This window comes from Hyposmocoma kahamanoa, unplaced genomic scaffold, assembly GCF_003589595.1.
Source record: "Hyposmocoma kahamanoa isolate Upper Pololo Valley unplaced genomic scaffold, ASM358959v1 206, whole genome shotgun sequence".
Classification (NCBI taxonomy): Eukaryota; Metazoa; Arthropoda; class Insecta; order Lepidoptera; family Cosmopterigidae; genus Hyposmocoma; species Hyposmocoma kahamanoa.
Window position 1 is genome coordinate 843,553 of NW_020653729.1, and position 18,159 is coordinate 861,711.

Genomic DNA, 18,159 nt, shown 5'->3' on the forward strand with positions numbered 1-18,159 from the left:
CGTCCACTTTTCTGAGGTGATCAACATCGACACTTAGAAGCTTTGACTCCAACTCCACAAGAGATTCGATTAATCTGTTCGAGTATTCAATTAGTCTGTTTGCTTTTCGCTCCAATTTTCGAAGGCTTATATTTTTCGTAATACGATTAATAACGATAAGCTGCTGGCCTAGGCTTGGAATGTGTCACTTTCCATCTACCTTAAATAAGTTTAAATATTAGTAAAGAAAAATAAATACTAGCATTGACGTGTTCTTGACTCGTAAGAATATATGTGAAGTGCTGGTGTAGTCCTAAGTTACTAACAGTAATGTTAGTTCTTACTTCTAAATTTTTGAAAATGGAAAAAAATAAAATAAAAACTTACTAAAACATAATATGTAGGTAACTTAAAAAAACTACTATAACATTTTTGTAATGTAAAGTGCTTTTCCACCGGCGAGGCGAGACGAGGGTTGAAGTATGGCAAACGTTAAATTCTCTTCTAGCGCATCATCGGTGGAAATAGTCTGGATTGACGACGATGGGTGAGGTGAGAATTGAAATATTTGTTGACGTAATATTGAACCGCATTGTTGCCCACATAGAGTATTATACTCTGCAGTCGATTTTTCGCGCGAGCTCGCGATGGCAATTAAGTTCGTTTTCCACCGGCGAGACGAGACGAGGAGAGACGAGAATTTAAATCTCGCCGGCCTATCGGTACCTACACTATGTCGAATTAATTGTCCTTGTGGTGCAGTGCGAGGTAAATTTACAGTGTCACCGTGATAAATTATTGTGATTGCAGCACAATTTATTTTTTTAAATTGGCGAACAAAACTCGTTTACTTAGTACTTGATATTGATAATAAATTATTTAAAAAGTTGCTTTTTTGAAAATGATATGTTCTTATTTTTGAACTTACATAATATTGAAAATGTGTCAAGGTTTACATTTCATTGCACGCGACTGTTCGCACAATTTCAGATTTAAAAAAAGATGGCTTCATCTTGTTCTTCTTTCGTTATAATAATTTACATGACATGTTACTTCAGCCGCGTGGTTATCGCGCTAGCAGTGGACAGCACTGAACCGTCACCACCACAACCAAAGCGCGAGGTCGCTATAGCCCGCGCGAGCTCGAGACAATTTTGGAAATAGGCCGTCGAGATTTCGATTCTCGTCTCGTTTTGCCTTGGCGGCGGTGGAAAACCACCATAACCTTTGCAAAACGTTTTTTTACTCCCTGCCCCCGCCCGTATCTAGTTGTTTAGTTTCGACCGCGATAGAGCATCAAAGTGCCTTTAGCGCGTAATTAAAGAAGAAATTACACTATCGACGCTGCTTCCCGAAAGTATCGAAAGAACTAGGAAATAATTTTCAATTCCTGGTTCTCGTTACAATAACAGAACCGGGAATTCCCGGTACTTTCGAAACTGGGATTTTCCGGTTCTGGACCCTAAAACCAAGTATCCATGTGAGCGTCAAAGATGTCAGTGAGCCTGCTCAAATAGCAGATTTCTTCATGAAACATTTCCAGGTGCAAACTCCTCTTGGCCCCTCCATGGGCTGCTCCCCGCGGGTGTCGGCCTGGTGACTCATTCGAACACGTTAAAGTAAAGGATATCGCGGAAATTAACATGACTCGCGGCAAGTTACCGGGACACGACAGAATCAGGGTGGACCATTTTCAGAACGGAGGTGTACCTACATTTCCCGAGAGTGTTAGACCTGCTTTTTAGTTTGTGTATTGGACATTCGTACATGCCTAAAAATTTAATGAAAATTATAGTGGTTCAGATTACCAAGAACAAGACTGAGATGTGTCAGGCAAAGAAAACTACAGACTCGTTTTCTTAGCCACAAAAACGGCTAAAGTATTGGATGCGGTGCTTGATAAGCGGTTATGTAATAATATGAAACTTCATGACGCTCAATTCGGCTTCAAACCCGGACTCTCCACAGAATTTGCAATATACTGCCTCAAGCACACCATCCGCTACTATACAGATCGGCGCACTCCTGTGTTTGCTTGTTTTCTGGACCTCTCTAAGTCATTCGATCTGGTTTCCTATGACGTACAGTACTCTAGAGGAACATTGTTTCAGAAACTACTCTACCAACAGAACACTTCGTACTATTATGTACTGGCATGGGAGCCAGTCGCACAGCGGGGTGAGGCAGGGAGGATTGACGTCTCCCAAGTTGTTCAACCTGTACATAATCGGACTCATTGAGGAGTTTAGCTGTGCTAGAATGGGGTGCTCGATTGGTGGCCGTATCATCAACAATATTAGTTATGCTGATGATAGGTACTGTTGAGCCCCTCAGTCCGTGCCTTGAAGAGATTGGTGAAAATCTGTGAGCAATATGCGGTGGCCCATGGATAGCGAGTTGCTAGTTTCTAGGCGAGTGCGAAAACGTAGAACACCTGTTATATTAGATGGTGCTCCACTCAAACAAGTGAAGCAGTTTAAATACCCGGGTTACTGGATGACTGAAGTGCTCACAGATAACTTAGACGTTGTTGCTTATTGATTGTAAGGTGCAGTATGTTGGTTCGCAGGTTTGCACGGTGTACGAACGAGGTCAAAGTACTAATCTATTATTCATGTCTAGTGACGCACGAGTTTGTAATTTTATGTTCTTATTTAGTGTTTGTATTTGATTTTTCAAGCTGTGTGAAGCGGAAGCCTATAATTTACGCAACCCAGCTCATGAAAGGTATCTAATGACGGGTTTGGATTCACATGGTCAATACTATAAGGATTTAAAAAAATTAGTTTATAACTAGCATTGGTAATGAGAAACGTGCTTATTTCAATAATTATATAAATTGTAATTTTAAAGATAGTACTACATTCTGGAAGACTGTTAAAGACAAAATTATGTGTGACTCTTGCAAATCTGATTATCCACCGCCTAGCTTCAATGATCCAAATGCTTTAAATGACCACTTTTTGAATATTCCCGGTGGAGGTTCTGTTCCTATCTCGCAATTGACATATTTCGAGTCTCACAGGTTTTGTACGTCCCAATTTAATTTGGATAATGTAAGCGAGGAAGATGTTAGCAGTTATATCATGTCTATTAAATCGAACGCTCTTGGCTATGTTGGTATTAGTAGAGATATGGTAATACTCATTCTTCCACATACTCTGAAAGTCATAACGAGTATAATAAACAGGTCGCTTGTCAGGGGAGAAGTTCCTGAACAGTGGGAAGCTATGGCCAATCCATTACCAAAAGTAGATAACCCTAGTGACCTCAAAGACTTAAGGCCTATTAGTATTTTGCATTTTTGTCAAAGATATTGGAGAGGATTGTACATGTACAGTTAAGTAAATATGTTGAAGATAATAATATACTACCTTCCTTTTAATCTGTTTTCCGCACAGATCGTAGTACCACGACGGCTTTGCTAGATGTTATTGACAATATATTAAATGAACAGGATGTTGGTCGTGCAACTCTATTACCTATGCTCGATTATTCCCGTGCGTTCCATAGTATTAGTATACCTCTTCTTCTCTCTAAGCTGTCTTTCTACGGTATTAATACTCGTTCCCTATTGTGGTTTAACAGTTACCTACATAACAGAATGCAGATTGTCAGACTTCATAAACATGATGGACCTATTTTGAAATCTGGGAGAGTAATCTGTGGTGTGCCTCAGGGTTCAATTATTGGTCCTCTTTTATTTATTAATTACTGTGCTGATCTTCCGCGTATCTTGAAGTATTGTAGGTGTCATTTTTATGTATATCTCATCAAAACCTGAGGATACTTTCTCTACATTGCAAAGACTAAATGAAGACCTGACTGGTGTATATGATTGGTCCTGTAAGAATTCTCTTGTTTTAAATGTCACTAAATCGAAGTTTATGGTGCTTGGAGGCAAAGCGCAGGTTAACATAGTTAATAATTGTAATTCCATCGTAACTATTCACGCTCAACACCTTGAATGTGTGAACGATCACGGTCAACACCTTCAACGCGTGAACGAGGCAAAAAGCCTTGGGATGGTCATTGATAGTTTTTTTACGCTTCGAAAGCCACATACTGAGCCTTGTAAATAGCTATTTCTATCGTCTCAAAGTACTATACAAGATCCGTCACTTACCTACTAAGCGATAAGTCCCGTATCATGCTTTGTGAATCTTTGATCCTTTCCAGGCTTAATTACGGTGATGTCGTGTATGGGCCTCGCATCCTAGAACGAACTAAATGTCTACTGCAGCGCGTACAAAATGCTTGTTGCAGGTTCTGTTATAATATTCTTCCACGGACCCACATATCTCCTTATTTAAATACTGCATCAGTGTTGAACACAGAGTCGCGTGGAAAATTTCATCTTGCTTGCCTTATGTTCGATATAATAAAATATAAACGTCCCGAATATCTGTACGAGAAACTGATTTTCCCTTGTAATCGATACTTCCAAGAAGATCCAAGGTCTGAACATCCTCTGTTATTAGTGCAGCAACACCGTACGGTGGCGTTCACTGGCAGTTTCCGTTATCAGGCAACGAAGTGCTGGAACAATATCCCTCTCCCATTTAGGTCATTTAAATCTAAATACACTTTTAAAAAACATTTAAAATCTGCTATTTTGGCCAAGCAAAGACTGGGTATTCCTTTGCATTTCGCGCCTGAGGTATCGTATCCGACCGATTTATTATTATTTTAGCAAGTAAATTAATTACTAGCCAATACTGTATTACTTTTTTTTGTTTTGTAATTTATTATTTGTTTTAAGGTTGTAATTTATTATTTGAATGACTTGGGAGCTCGCAGTTCGCGCAGAGTGGACGTGTTGACTCGTTTTAATTGAAATTTTAAATTGTGCATTTGAAGTAATTTAAACTCAAAGTCCTTTACTTTAGTATCAGTTTTAAGTGCCGCAAAAGTGTCATACGGGTCGTTATAGTTCTAAGTTGCAACTTGGACCAGTGCAAATCTGGTGCAAACTACCTGTCCTTCTCTCGTGTGAAAGGGACGGACTCTGATAATTCATCGTACTCATACTACATTAGACAACAGTAGGCAAGAATGAATGTCCAACATTCACCACCGCATGGATCGAAAACATGTCACGATAGCGATGAGACGATAGCAACTCATAGCAGAATGATAACACCTCGAACTTCAAGTAGTGGAGGATCCTTAACGGACTTGAGGGAACTGTCTAAGCTGGAAATGCAACAAATCACTATTCGTAACAAAAGAAAACAACCAGATGACGATTTTTCTTCGAAATTCGATAGATTTCAAACCGAAATTATGTCAATTTTATCAACTATGGCTCAGACTCAAACAAACAATCTGAACAAAATATCTGAAGATGTATCACTTATCAGAGATCAAATTACTCAAATTAAAACTACAACAGATCAACTTGTAGCTGAACAACAGAAATTTAAACAAGAGCTGAAAAATATATCCACCTTCAAAAATGATACACAACAAAAACTTGAGTCTCTGTCGGCTGATGTTGATACGCTTAAGACCACTGCAGCCACTACTTCGACGCCTGCGCCTGCGTGTGAAGACTTTATGGCTGAAATCTATGACAGAATTCAGAGGGAGAAAAATATAGTCATTAGCGGTGTAAACGAAATTAATTCCCATGTATCTGAACAGAGGCGCACTCATGATAAAATAGAAGTAAGTAAAATTATTAATCAAGTTGTCTCTAACTGCGCTGAGCCTATTAAAATTATTCGGTTGGGAAAGTACAGAAGCAATAAATCCAGACCACTAAAAGTTTGTTTTACAACGTCGGATATAGCTAAATCGATACTGCGGAATAAAGCGAATTTAAAAGCTGATGGAATCAAAATATTTTCAGATACAACACCTAATCAGAAGACCTTACTGCAAAATTTGCGAGAACAACTAAAACGTAGAATTGCTGAGGGTGAAAAAAACCTCACAATTAAGTACGTCAAAGGTATCCCCAAGATTACCGAACTCAGTACAAAAAACCTCGTATAGAACATACTGTCGAAAACTTTACCGTAAACAACGTAACATATTTCACAGCTAGTACCTACAGTAACCTAGTTAACAATCTGAAATCATTAAAGTTCCTGTATGCGAATACGCGCAGCATCGTTAAACCTGGCAAACTAGACGAATTGAGATGCAGTATTCAAGCAATCTCTAGCATTGTACATGTTATAATTTTAACGGAAACTTGGATCAAGTCTGAGAGTGAAGCTCAAAAATTAACGCTACCTAATTATACGCATTATTTTAATTATAGAAGCAACAAAAGGGGTGGAGGTGTTTCCATATATGTTCATAACAACCTAAAACACGAAGCTAGCGAAGAACTGTATGAAAATGACAATCATTACCTATGGATCCACATCGACAAGTTCAACTTAAACATTGGTGCTATTTACAAACCAGAAAGGACAAACAATGACAGTTTTCTCGAAACCTTCTCACAACAATTACTCAAACGTCAACGTGTAATAGTGTTCGGCGATTTCAATTATAATTTGCTAGAGGATAATCAATCAATCACCAATTACAAAACTATGTTACTTGAAAGTGGACTTACAATACTAAACAATATTGACCCTAAATACTGTACACGAGAGACTTCTAGCACAAAAACTATTTTGGATCACGTCTCCACCAATCTAAGGAATAATAGGTTTCATTTCGCTACTGTAGAATCATCAATGTCAGATCATAAGCAGATCTATATAGAATTACACAAATATGAACCTGAAACAAAGAAAAAAATTGAGTACCAAGCAATAGACTATCACAAACTATATAAAACAGTAGAACAGTACCAATTACAACATTTTGAAACCAAATATGAGAAATTAGAAATTATCTTAATGGATGCAGTGAATACAGCAAAGATTACAAAAAGTAAAATACAAAACCCTCCAAGAGCAGATTGGATAAAAAGAGATATAATTGAAGCTATAAATAAAAGAAATCAGTTGTGGTATATGTACATGAAATCGCCACAGGAGAAGAGTATCAAGAAACAATTTGTCGCCGTAAGGAATCAAGTCCGTGACAATATTCAAACGACTAAGTGTCAGTATTATCATAAGGCATTTAAAGACTGTGAGAAAAAACCCCTCAAAATGTGGAAACTTATAAATAACTTAGCAACTAATAAAGTTAAAACGACTTGTGCTCCTACAAAACTTGATACCAACACGGGGTCTATTACGGACATTACAGAAATATGCAACTGTTTTAATCACTACTTTGCCAATATAGGCTCCATTTTAGCTGACAAAATTCCCTCAATTTATCGCTACAGTACTAATTATAATCATATGCAACCCAAACCTAAAATCGCAAACTCCTCACAATTTATTAATTTGCCTCCAACGTCAACAGATGAAATCGGCAAAATAATTGACAATCTTAACACCAACACGAGTACTGGATTGGATGGTATCAGCTGTAAAGTAATAAAATGTGTAAAAAATCTAATTATAAGTCAACTTACCACCTGTATCAACCATTGTTTAGAATATGGCTACTTCCCCGATTCACTGAAAATAGCAAAAGTCAGCCCTATTTTTAAATCAGGAAGTAAGTCAGATCCAGGTAATTACCGTCCGATCTCTGTACTTCCTGTTCTTTCAAAAATTTTAGAAAAAATAATCCACGTCCGCCTAAATGAGTACCTAAATTCAATTAACTATATATATGTAAAGCAGCACGGTTTCCGCCCCAAGTCAAACACTTTGTCTGCCACTATCGACCTTGTCACTAACATAAAAACTAAAATCGATCAAAAACAAATAGCACTAGGGGTTTTTATAGACTTAAAGAAAGCATTCGACACAATTAGCCATGAACTACTCTTACATAAGTTGCATAATATTGGTATTAGGGAAACTGCATTGAATATGATTAAGTCTTACCTTACTAGCCGACAGCAGGTTGTCAAAATTGGCAACACTCAGAGTACATCTCAATCAATTACTTTTGGAATCCCACAAGGATCTATTTTGGGACCATTACTGTTCCTAATCTACATTAATAATGTTCACGAAATTGGTTTGGAAGGCGACCTAACATTGTACGCTGATGACACATGCTTATTGTATTATGGTGATAATATCGAGTCAATAGCAAGTGTAGCCCAAAATGATTTAAAAAAACTTCACACCTGGTTTCAGTGCAATTTACTTACCATAAATGTAACTAAGACAAATTTTATGATATTTTCAGCAAAAAATAAAAAGATCTCAAAAGTTCCAATATTGACTATTAACAACGAAGCTATAAATAGAGTAAACTCTGAAATATATTTAGGTCTTATGTTGGATAGCCGTTTAACATGGAAACTCCAAATTGAAAAAATTAGGAAAAAAATATTATCTCTCATGGGTTCTCTCCATGGCATAACAAGATGTTTCCCGTTAAGTGTTCGGTATATAATATACAATTCGTTGGTCAAAACACACCTTGACTACCTTATTGAAGTTTGGGGTTCTGCTTGCAAAACACACTTAAAAACATTGCAAACAGTACAAAATAAAATTATAAAAAAACTTTTTCATTTCCATTATCTAACCCCAACTATAACACTGTACCAGAAAACAAAATTAATGACTGTTTCACAAATGTATAATTATAACACCTGCATACTGATTAGGAAGATTCTAAATAAAAATATTCACTCGCAAATAAATTTCACTAAAAAACGACATATTCAAAAACGTATAACTAGGCGTGCTAACGATATTTACTTGCAAATACCGCGAACGAATTATGGAAAGAAAAACATAATGTACGAAGGAGCTCAAATATATAATAAATTACCAAAAGATATTAAGGAAATACAGTCATTCCAATTATTCAAAAAGAAATTAAAATTTCACATTATGAGGAATTTCTCAGGATTTTGATGTTTTTACTTTTATTTCAGTAGTAATTGCTATCAAATTGTCACCATGGCAATTGATATGCGATACTTGATTAAAGCCTTGTTGCTGTTATTTTTTTTACTAAGTCAGATCATTAAGTTTTATTTGTATACCTTCTTTTAAATATTTAGTCAACACGTACTCTGTGTAGAAATTTTATGATACCTTGTATTTCTCGTTAAGTGAATATGTATGTTCTTTGAGAAATAAATGTCTTAAACCATAATGCTCCGTAAGTACATACTTCATACACACTATGCTTCGTGTACACAGCACAGTAACTTGCACAGACAACAATCTACTTCTTTTCATATTTAATGTTCCGCGTAACCTTTTGGGAGGTAGCTGAAAATCAGCGCGTCGTTTATGCGACGGCTTTACGTTGAGCTGTGCGCCACGGCAGCACACATGATAAATTTTTCTATTATAAGTTGATTTGATTTTTGTATTTCTTGTTTATATAAAACTGCTTTTGTTCGTTTTAAATATTTACTTCATTGCTTGTTCTGTCTTTGTATGTCATATATGTGTGTGCTTTATTGGCAAATAAACTATCTATTTATCTATTTGCTGTGTTTTTATAAATTGTTCTGAAACTGTTCATTTTCCATTAGCGAGAAAATAAATCAATCTACTATCTGTATTACACGAAAAACAATTGTCTTAATTTATTTATTCGTTGTTCATTAACCGTCTTCTTAGAAAATACCATGTCCAACAGTGGCACTAACCTGAGTTGATTTGATTCGACGCTTTTCGCATTCTAACGTTTGGTTTGATTCCGATATGAATCAAAATCAGCATACTGATCGGATTCAACACGGAACTCGGTGGTTGTTTAAGACATGTCAGTTTGATCGTAATTATATATTAAGAGGGTATTTAGGTCTTTAACATAGAACCACTTCCTGCTGACGATCATATTTGGAGAGCCAACTTCAAGCAACTTACTTTTTACTCAAGGTTTTCGTTTTCATTTTCGCTATTACCATAGCGTTGATAACTCCAATTTGAAAGTAAAGTTGTAATTTATAGCATATCATATAAGCAAAAAATCTTAAAAATGTAAACTATGTATGATGAAACCGAAAATCTCTTATTACACACACACGCATTCGCACGCACTAACAGGCGCTCGCATGTATTCGCAGGCACACACAGGCATTTTACAGGCACTCATAGACGCTCGCACGCATTCGCACGTTCACGAAGGCGCTCGCACGCATTCGCAGGCACTCACACGGACTCGCAGACACCACTTGTTACATTACAGGCGAATGCTTCCGGTGAGGAAGCGACCGAATGTTACAAATTGTATCATTAGGGGAACTTTTCTATCAATTACAACCACAATATTAAATATAAATACTTTTCACGTTAGTATGTAAGAGTCAGATAAGTAGACTATAAAATGGACATAGTTATGCAAACTAGAATCAACCCACAAAATGTCACTTTCGAGATAATTAGATTTTTGTAAACACAATGTGAAGAAATAAATAGGTGAGTTATTTGAGACAAATAACGTGAGTTATGTGTAGCATTGAGAATGATTTAAGGAAACTATTATATTATTTAGGAATAAATAGAAAACATTATGTATCTTGTTATTTAATTAACGAGAACAATGTTCTAGTTTTCGTAATTAAAACGCTAAAGAGCTACATTACTTCAGGACTTTTATTTTTTCCGTTTTGGCTTGGTATATTGCCAGGATCTTTTGTGAGTGGGTAAAGGACACGTCTGATATTCTACCTAAATACATAACTCAATTTCACTCGAGGTGTGTGTTGGTTCTTGTTTGCGTAACTATGTCCAAATATACAATAACTGATTTTTTAACACTTTGTTTTCATTCTATACGGTCTCAAACTTTAAGTGCGTCATCTTAAACTAGGCTACCCTAATTGTGCCATTATAAATTATAATATGTGCCATTATAGGTATATATATTTTAAAAACAATTACTTTGGTTTTGTATGAATTTCGAGAAAACGAATATGCAACTCGGTGTATGCCTCATGTTTGTAATACATTGCGGCTTTTACTTGGTGCGATATATTTGTGATCGCACTTTTGCATAATGCTTTCAGTTTCTGTGATACGGCCGCTTGTACGTTTTTGGCCAAATTTAAAATTTAGTGATGTATACGTTAGGCAACACTATTCTCGATTCTGATCGATTTAGAAAACAAAAGGACGAAAATTATTATGACCTTAGCAATATTATAAAAATATTCTGTAATTCTTTTGTTACAACGTTTAGTAACGTTTCTTTTTTTTCAGTATCTATTCAGTTTCGTAGTATCTATTGTCAGTAGTATCTGTAATTTCTATAATTTTTGCAGCACGTTGCCTCGAATGTCCGAATATAGTGAGCAAATAATTACTTATTAATTATTACTATTATTTAATTATTACGAGTAATACAAAAAAATATATAATGCAAAGAATTAACAGTGCGCTGTCTTTACAAAAACCTGGAGTTGCTCATACGTATGAGTTCGTTGCTTTCGAGGACGAAGGTGGTCTAGTTTATCCCACCTAAGATGCTATCCAAATATGCATATTAGCAGAGTTAGAAATCCGAGAAATAATAAACAAATAACAAAAATTTCACACGAGACCATCATTCATTAAGTAAACTTCTTCTGATTAATAAAATGTTACCATATTTTGTCAGTAGTAACATTTTCATTTGTCTTGCCATTCATCAATTTCCAACAGAAAACCATCTAGTAAAATTAATTAAGACAGTCGCAAGTTCATATATTGAGGTGCGTTTTCATTATTTAAGTTAATCCATAAGATCTATTACAAAAGGATGTTATATAATAAGCTCATTTTACTGGAAGGACAATAATTTTAATATTTGAAGTCGATTAAAAAGTAGTCTGAATCTTTTTTAAAGTAAAATAAAGGACTAAACTATCTTATTCTAGTATTTTTCTACTATATTAATATTACGACTACTTGTAATCAACAAATACTTGAACAAACATTATTCTATTTAGAATCGATTAATTGAATGGAATACGCGTGTTTACGCGTATTCCGTTCATTCAATCGATCGAAAAACACTTAGTTGGCGCTTCTACGCTTCAGAGCAAGGACGAAGGTAGTCTAGTTTATCCCACCAAAGATGCTATCCAAATATGCAGAGTAGCAGCGTTAGAAATCCGAGAAATCATGATCAAATCATAAAACTTTACACGAGGCCGACATAAACCTTAAGTTTAAACTTTAAGTTACTAAAAAGTAAAACCTTAAGTTAACCTAAAGTAAACCTTAAGTTACTTTAGTAAGATTTTAGATATTTTGTCAGCAGTAACGTTTTCTGTTGTCTTGCCATTCACCAATTTGATCAATCACCGACGGAAAACCATCTAGTAAATTAATTCAGTTCATAATATATTGACGTGCGTGTTCATTATTTAAGTCAATCGATAAGACATTACAAAAAAAAATACTTAATTTAATTATTATTAAGCGCGGAAGGTTTCCCATCGCTAAATAGTTCTTGTGACGTCACGGTGGATACATACAAATTGCTGTACTTGTGGTAGAGATGCGCGATTGTGAATGATTTCAATATTCAACTCGTTAGTAATCGCTAATCCTGCCATTCGAATGTCAAATTAGTAACCTACTAATTTTCGTATTCGAATGATCATTCATTACTAATTAGTAGTATTAATCCATAGAGCATTTCTGCTCGTGATCATCTAGCCCTCTCTGACATATGGTAAACACTGTAAATGTGACGGGGACAGGGATATTTTGTGGTATGGACATGATGAATTAGGTGTTCCGATATAATAATCATTCGACTTGTGCACCCAAACGACTATAAGACATTCAATTCGAGTCGAATGATTGTGCTTAGATTCGACTTATTCGAATGATTAGTATTAGTATCATTTAAAGTCGCGCATCGCTAACTTGCGGCGTCTATCTAGATAATATGTCTGTGCGTATGAAGTAACGTGTGAAATTTGTCAAAATTCCATTTGGAATAAAACATCTCGACCACTGACCTACCAATAAATGAACATCGGGTTCGCGCTTGAAAGTGTCCGTATATATAAGGCGTTAAAATCACATACTGAGCGTCAATCGCGCAACAGTCTTCGTTTGTTCGACTGTCAGCGCGATTGTCAATCATGCAGTACTATATAATAATAACTTGTAAAAATTACTGCAGTAAATTGTAAAAACAGGGTTTTGTATCATATTTTCACTAAACAAATATATTGTGTTATCATAGTTAAAAATGTTATTTTGTACAGTTTTATAGTATTTAATTTATATATAAATGAGTCGTAAATATAAATTACAAAAGCACACAAAATAATCCAATAGCTAACTGTCCTTTGCAATGTGTAGAACATTGCATGCGCAAAAGATGGAAAGAGACCCATTGTGTCAATTTCAAGAAGCTTATATATAAACTTCTTGGTCGTTTTCAATTGTTCGAACCACAAGCGATTGAAATATTTAGAACAAAGAAACTATAGAGTCGCTTTGATCTTATTTTTAAAATGATTTTTAATTAAACGTTAGCAATAACTAACAAAATATTGTTGTACTCGTTTTACGGCTTGGGATTACCTATTAGAAGTCAGAAAAAACATTTACCCGAAATGACGTTAGCTCGAATTTTCATAATGTCAAATGTATTTTTTTAGGAATATTACAAAATAAAAACTAATTTCGTCTTTGTGAAAAGCATTAAAATTACACGAAAGCGTAACGGTTTTATTATAAATCGGTTTTCGGAATTACGGATATTTGAGTTTACGTTTAGTTGGAATATCGGTATATTTCTTATAGTACACGCTTATTTTCATATTTGTAGTAATATTTGTATGTATGTTGAAAGAAATGAAGAGTTGGGCAGATGCCCAACTCTTTATTATTTCTTTAAGTGAATTTGTACAAAATTCGACATAATAATATATATAAAAATTAGTTAATATTTACGATAAAGGCTACTCCATTACTCTTGTGTTCAAGTAATTTTGAGTCGAAGCTAAATATGGTGCATTTTGTTAAATTTCCAGTAGAAGCTGAATATGGTATTTTTGGGCCATTAAATTGTTGCAAGCAAAATTAGGCACTACCGCAATAACGTTACAATTTAAATTAAATGTTTTAGTTTTTTTATATTTCGTTACATGTCACTACGTCTGTATAGGTTAACTTACATTATTTTCGTGGTTTTTGTATTAGACCCGACGTCCATTTGTTGGTAGGTCAATGATCTCGACTGATATTAGAATATAATTGAGGTCGAATAAAATTGTTGTCTTTTTCACGGATGTTCGTTTGAATGTAATAATAAAACTGAATTTAATGTTATTATTAAGCAAAAATAACATTTTTCACAGATAAGAAATTTGTTCTAACAAAACATCTTTAGTCGTTGAGATCTTTCTGCTGGCCGTAATTTGCGCTAATTGAGCACATCATAGAGGGTTTATAATATGTGTGTAGATAAAACTTATTATTCCAAAAAAATTTTACCCCATTAGTATTCTAAAGTAAATTCCTATCGATCTATAATGGTTAATTATAGTGGTTAGTTTCTGAGATATAAAGCTAAAGAACAATGGCAAACTCCCATATAAACTTTTGTTCACAAACTTCGGAGGCGATGGTCACCCGGTTGAACCTGAGTCTGAAAGCTGCTTCCGACTGGGGAGATGCTAACAGGGTCAGGTTTAATGCGGCTAAAACACAGGCGTGTCTTTTCTCATCAAAACGGAGTCCCCTACACCTTACTCCGACTTTCCGAGGTGTATCCGTGCCGATAAGGGACCACCTTGAGCTACTTGGTCTGGACTTATCATCCAACCTCAACTTTGGGCGATACATCGAGTGCTTGGCAAAAACTGCTGCCAGAAAACTAGGCATACTTTTCAAGGTCAGGCGGTACTTCACACCTGAACAGCTTTTAAATCTGTATAAAGCACAAGTTCGATCCTGTATGGAGTACTGCTGCCACCTTTGGGACGGCTCTGCCCAATACCAGTTAGCTGCCTTGGACTCGGTGGAGCGTAAAGCAAAGAGACTTATTAACAATAATCCTCTTGTGGAGTCGAAGCTCCAAAATCTCGATCATCGCAGAAAAGTAGCCTGCTTGTCGGTTTTCTATCGGATACATTTCGGGGAGTGTGCGCAGGAACTTTTCAATTTGGTTCCGCCCTCACCGTTCCTCCTTTGGTCGACTAGAAGGTCCGGAGCACTCCATTCTTATGTCGTTGATATTCCACCTATTCGCACTAAGCGCTTTGCCTCCTCCTTTCTGATGCGTACGGCAAAGGAATGGAATGCTCTACCGGCATATGTATTTCCCGAAAAGTACAATTTGGGGCTATTCAAGGCTAGAGTGAATAGGCATTTTTTAGGCAAACGCGTCCCATCGTCGGTCACATCGTCGTTTAACATCAGGTGAGATTGTGGCCAAGCGTGTGTCTATTATATATTAAAAAAAAAAAGAAAAAAAAGGCGTCTGTTTAAAAGGTCATGACGAGAGATTGCGCAATAGAGGTCTCCTGCTCAGAATGCCGAAAATATCTTTGTCTGTTACCCGGGGTTGCTTTAAACATTCGGCATCTAAAATTTGGAATAATCTACCTCCGCCTGTACGGACGGCTGCGTATCAAGCACTACCAACGTTCAAACGAAAATGTTTTCTGTGACTGTTTGAGAGGCAATCTCGGGACATAGGCTTTGCGCAATAGCTGTTTGTATGTATTTGGTATTGTGCAATTTAAATTTACTATTCAAGTTGATGAAAAAATATTTTCATGTTGTGTGTCAAATTTAATTTAATCTATTTACTGTCTGATTGTAATAATAATAATAATAATAACGCACACACTCAACATAGCCCCACACTAGGGAAACCCTGTGTCGCGGGTGCCATGGACACACACATAGACAACCACAAATTACACCCAAACTCACGAGAGAAATAAATGTAGGCCATACAAATATTTCTCCCGGCCCGGGAATCGAACCCGGGGACCTCTGCGTGGCAGTCCGGTATGGTAACCGTTCGGCCACGGAGGCAGTTGTGTTTAGTATTTGAATTTAATTTAATTTTTTTTAAATTGTGGTGTTCTATTTTTATGACTGGCCATGGCAGAGTATCAGCGAGGGCTATGTAATTAGCATAATCCTCAAATGCTGAGCAAAAAAAATGTCAAAAAATGGGCCTTTTTGACATTTTTTTTGTTTCCCTAATTGTTTTAATTTTTCTTTTTTTCTATTATTATTATTAGATTTTCCTATTTTTTCGATTATTCTTTTTTTAAATTATTTATGTATGAATTATTTGATATTTTATAATTGTTTGTATTTTATAAAGTATTTGGCATGTCAAATAAATACGATTTTAGTTTATTTATTTATGAAAAATATAGAGTTTGAAATTCCATAACAAATTTTGTTTTAGGGTATACTATTCTGAGAAGTCTGGAATTAAAAATATTCCAGTTTGAAGTTTTGAAGGTTATGTGCTACGTAATTAAATAAAATGTATTTGGTGTATCATTGTATCAAAATAAACATACAGAAGCCATAAACAGAGTTAATATGAAAAGCGCCAGAAAGCGTCTGTACAAATCTTTATATTCGTGTGATAGCCAAAGTTTCAATGGCGGCACCATTACATCCGGGTTTATGGCTTCTTTTTGGTCGAAAAACTATTGCAGGAGATTTTTGATAATTCTTTTGCTCAGACTGTTGTATTATGTTTTGTATTATAACTTGGTAAAGAATCAAAAATAAGATTTTAGTAAATGGAATTTGGAACAGTTCCGACTGTTGTGGCGGTCGAGCTGGGAGTGACCGTGGTACGAAAATAAAATGAGAAAGTGAAGGAAGATGGAACAATTGAAATTTAAATGTATGTAAAATAAAAAAAATGATAGGATACGAGCGGAGAGAGGCGATACAAAGAGGTGAGTTGACGGTGTAAGGAGGTCACACCGTCACAATTAGAAGCTGAATAGTGCCGTGATGAATGTTCAGAGGAAATTATTTTTTTATACTGGTATGGTTAAAAGGCACCGAGCTAAGCCATAACAAAAAACCTACACGACAGACTATTGCACTGGTAACTCGGAAACAAATTATTTTTTGAGAAACGTGCCATCTATCCCTGATTTCGGAACAGGATGTTAGAATTTTTTTATTATATCGTAAGCGTTTCACGCGTCTAAATGCATCAAATACTTGTTTCAGCAGCAGTTCAGATGAGGAGCAATCGCATGTCAAACACTCGGACAAAGGAAGGGATAAAAAGAAACGTAAGAAGTCCAAAGGCAAAGACGACACCAGGCAGAAGCTGAAGAAATTAAAAAAAAAGTTGAAGAAAATTAAGAAAGAACGTAAAAAGGCCAAGAGGAAGGCGCGCAGTTCGAGCGGCGAGGAAGAGGAGGTGTGGGTCGAAAAAGGAAGTGAGTAGTTCGTCCGCGTTCCGAATAGAAATAACCTCAAACAGAAACGTATCGATCGTCAACGGACGCGTTCCGCAGAGGAGCACGAGGCGCCTGGGGACTCGCGGGCGGCGAAGCCGGAGGAGCCGGCGGAGGCGGCGCCCGGCCCGCTGCCGCGCACGGGGCCGGCGCTGGGCCACAAGGACTTCGGGCGCGCGCTGCTGCCGGGCGAGGGCGCCGCCATGGCCGCCTTCGTGGCCGAGGGCAAGCGCATCCCGCGCCGCGGCGAGATCGGCCTCACGTCCGACGAGATCGCGTCCTACGAGGCCGTGGGCTACGTCATGAGCGGCTCGCGCCACCGCCGCATGGAGGCCGTGCGCATCCGCAAGGAGAACCAGATCTACTCGGCCGACGAGAAGCGCGCGCTGGCCGCCTTCTCCAAGGAGGAGCGCCAGAAGCGCGAGAACGCCATCCTGGCGCAGTTCCGCGACGTGCTGCAGGCGCGGGCGCAGCGCCGGGACTGCTAGGGCAGGGGCAATGAAAGGCGCGGCGAGCGGCAAGGCTTTATTGGTCAGGGCGCGCGGGGCTCGTACAGCGCCAGCCGCGCCTCGGCGGCGCGCAGCTCGGCCGCCAGCTCCTGCAGCGCCGCGTGCGCGCACAGCAGCTGCGAGCGCAGGTACTGCGGCGACGCGCTGCGCACGAACTGCTCGGGCACCACCACCACGCGCTCGTCGCCCGCCGCCGCCGCCCCCGCCCCCGCCGCCGCCGCCGCCCCCGCGCCCGGCGGGCCCGCCTTGTGCGCCGTGGCC

General features: G+C 37.4%; 1 protein-coding gene across 1 annotated transcript; it reads left to right on the forward strand.

Moving 5' to 3' along the window:
- Window positions 1-5,283: 5,283 nt before the first annotated feature.
- On the forward strand, window positions 5,284-18,070 carry LOC113227297 (probable DNA double-strand break repair Rad50 ATPase). The gene is given in 2 exon segments (XM_026460185.1): window positions 5,284-5,935; window positions 17,057-18,070. Coding segments are annotated over 2 exon segments (1,473 nt in total). The 3' UTR covers window positions 17,878-18,070.
- The last annotated feature ends 89 nt before the right edge of the window (window positions 18,071-18,159 follow it).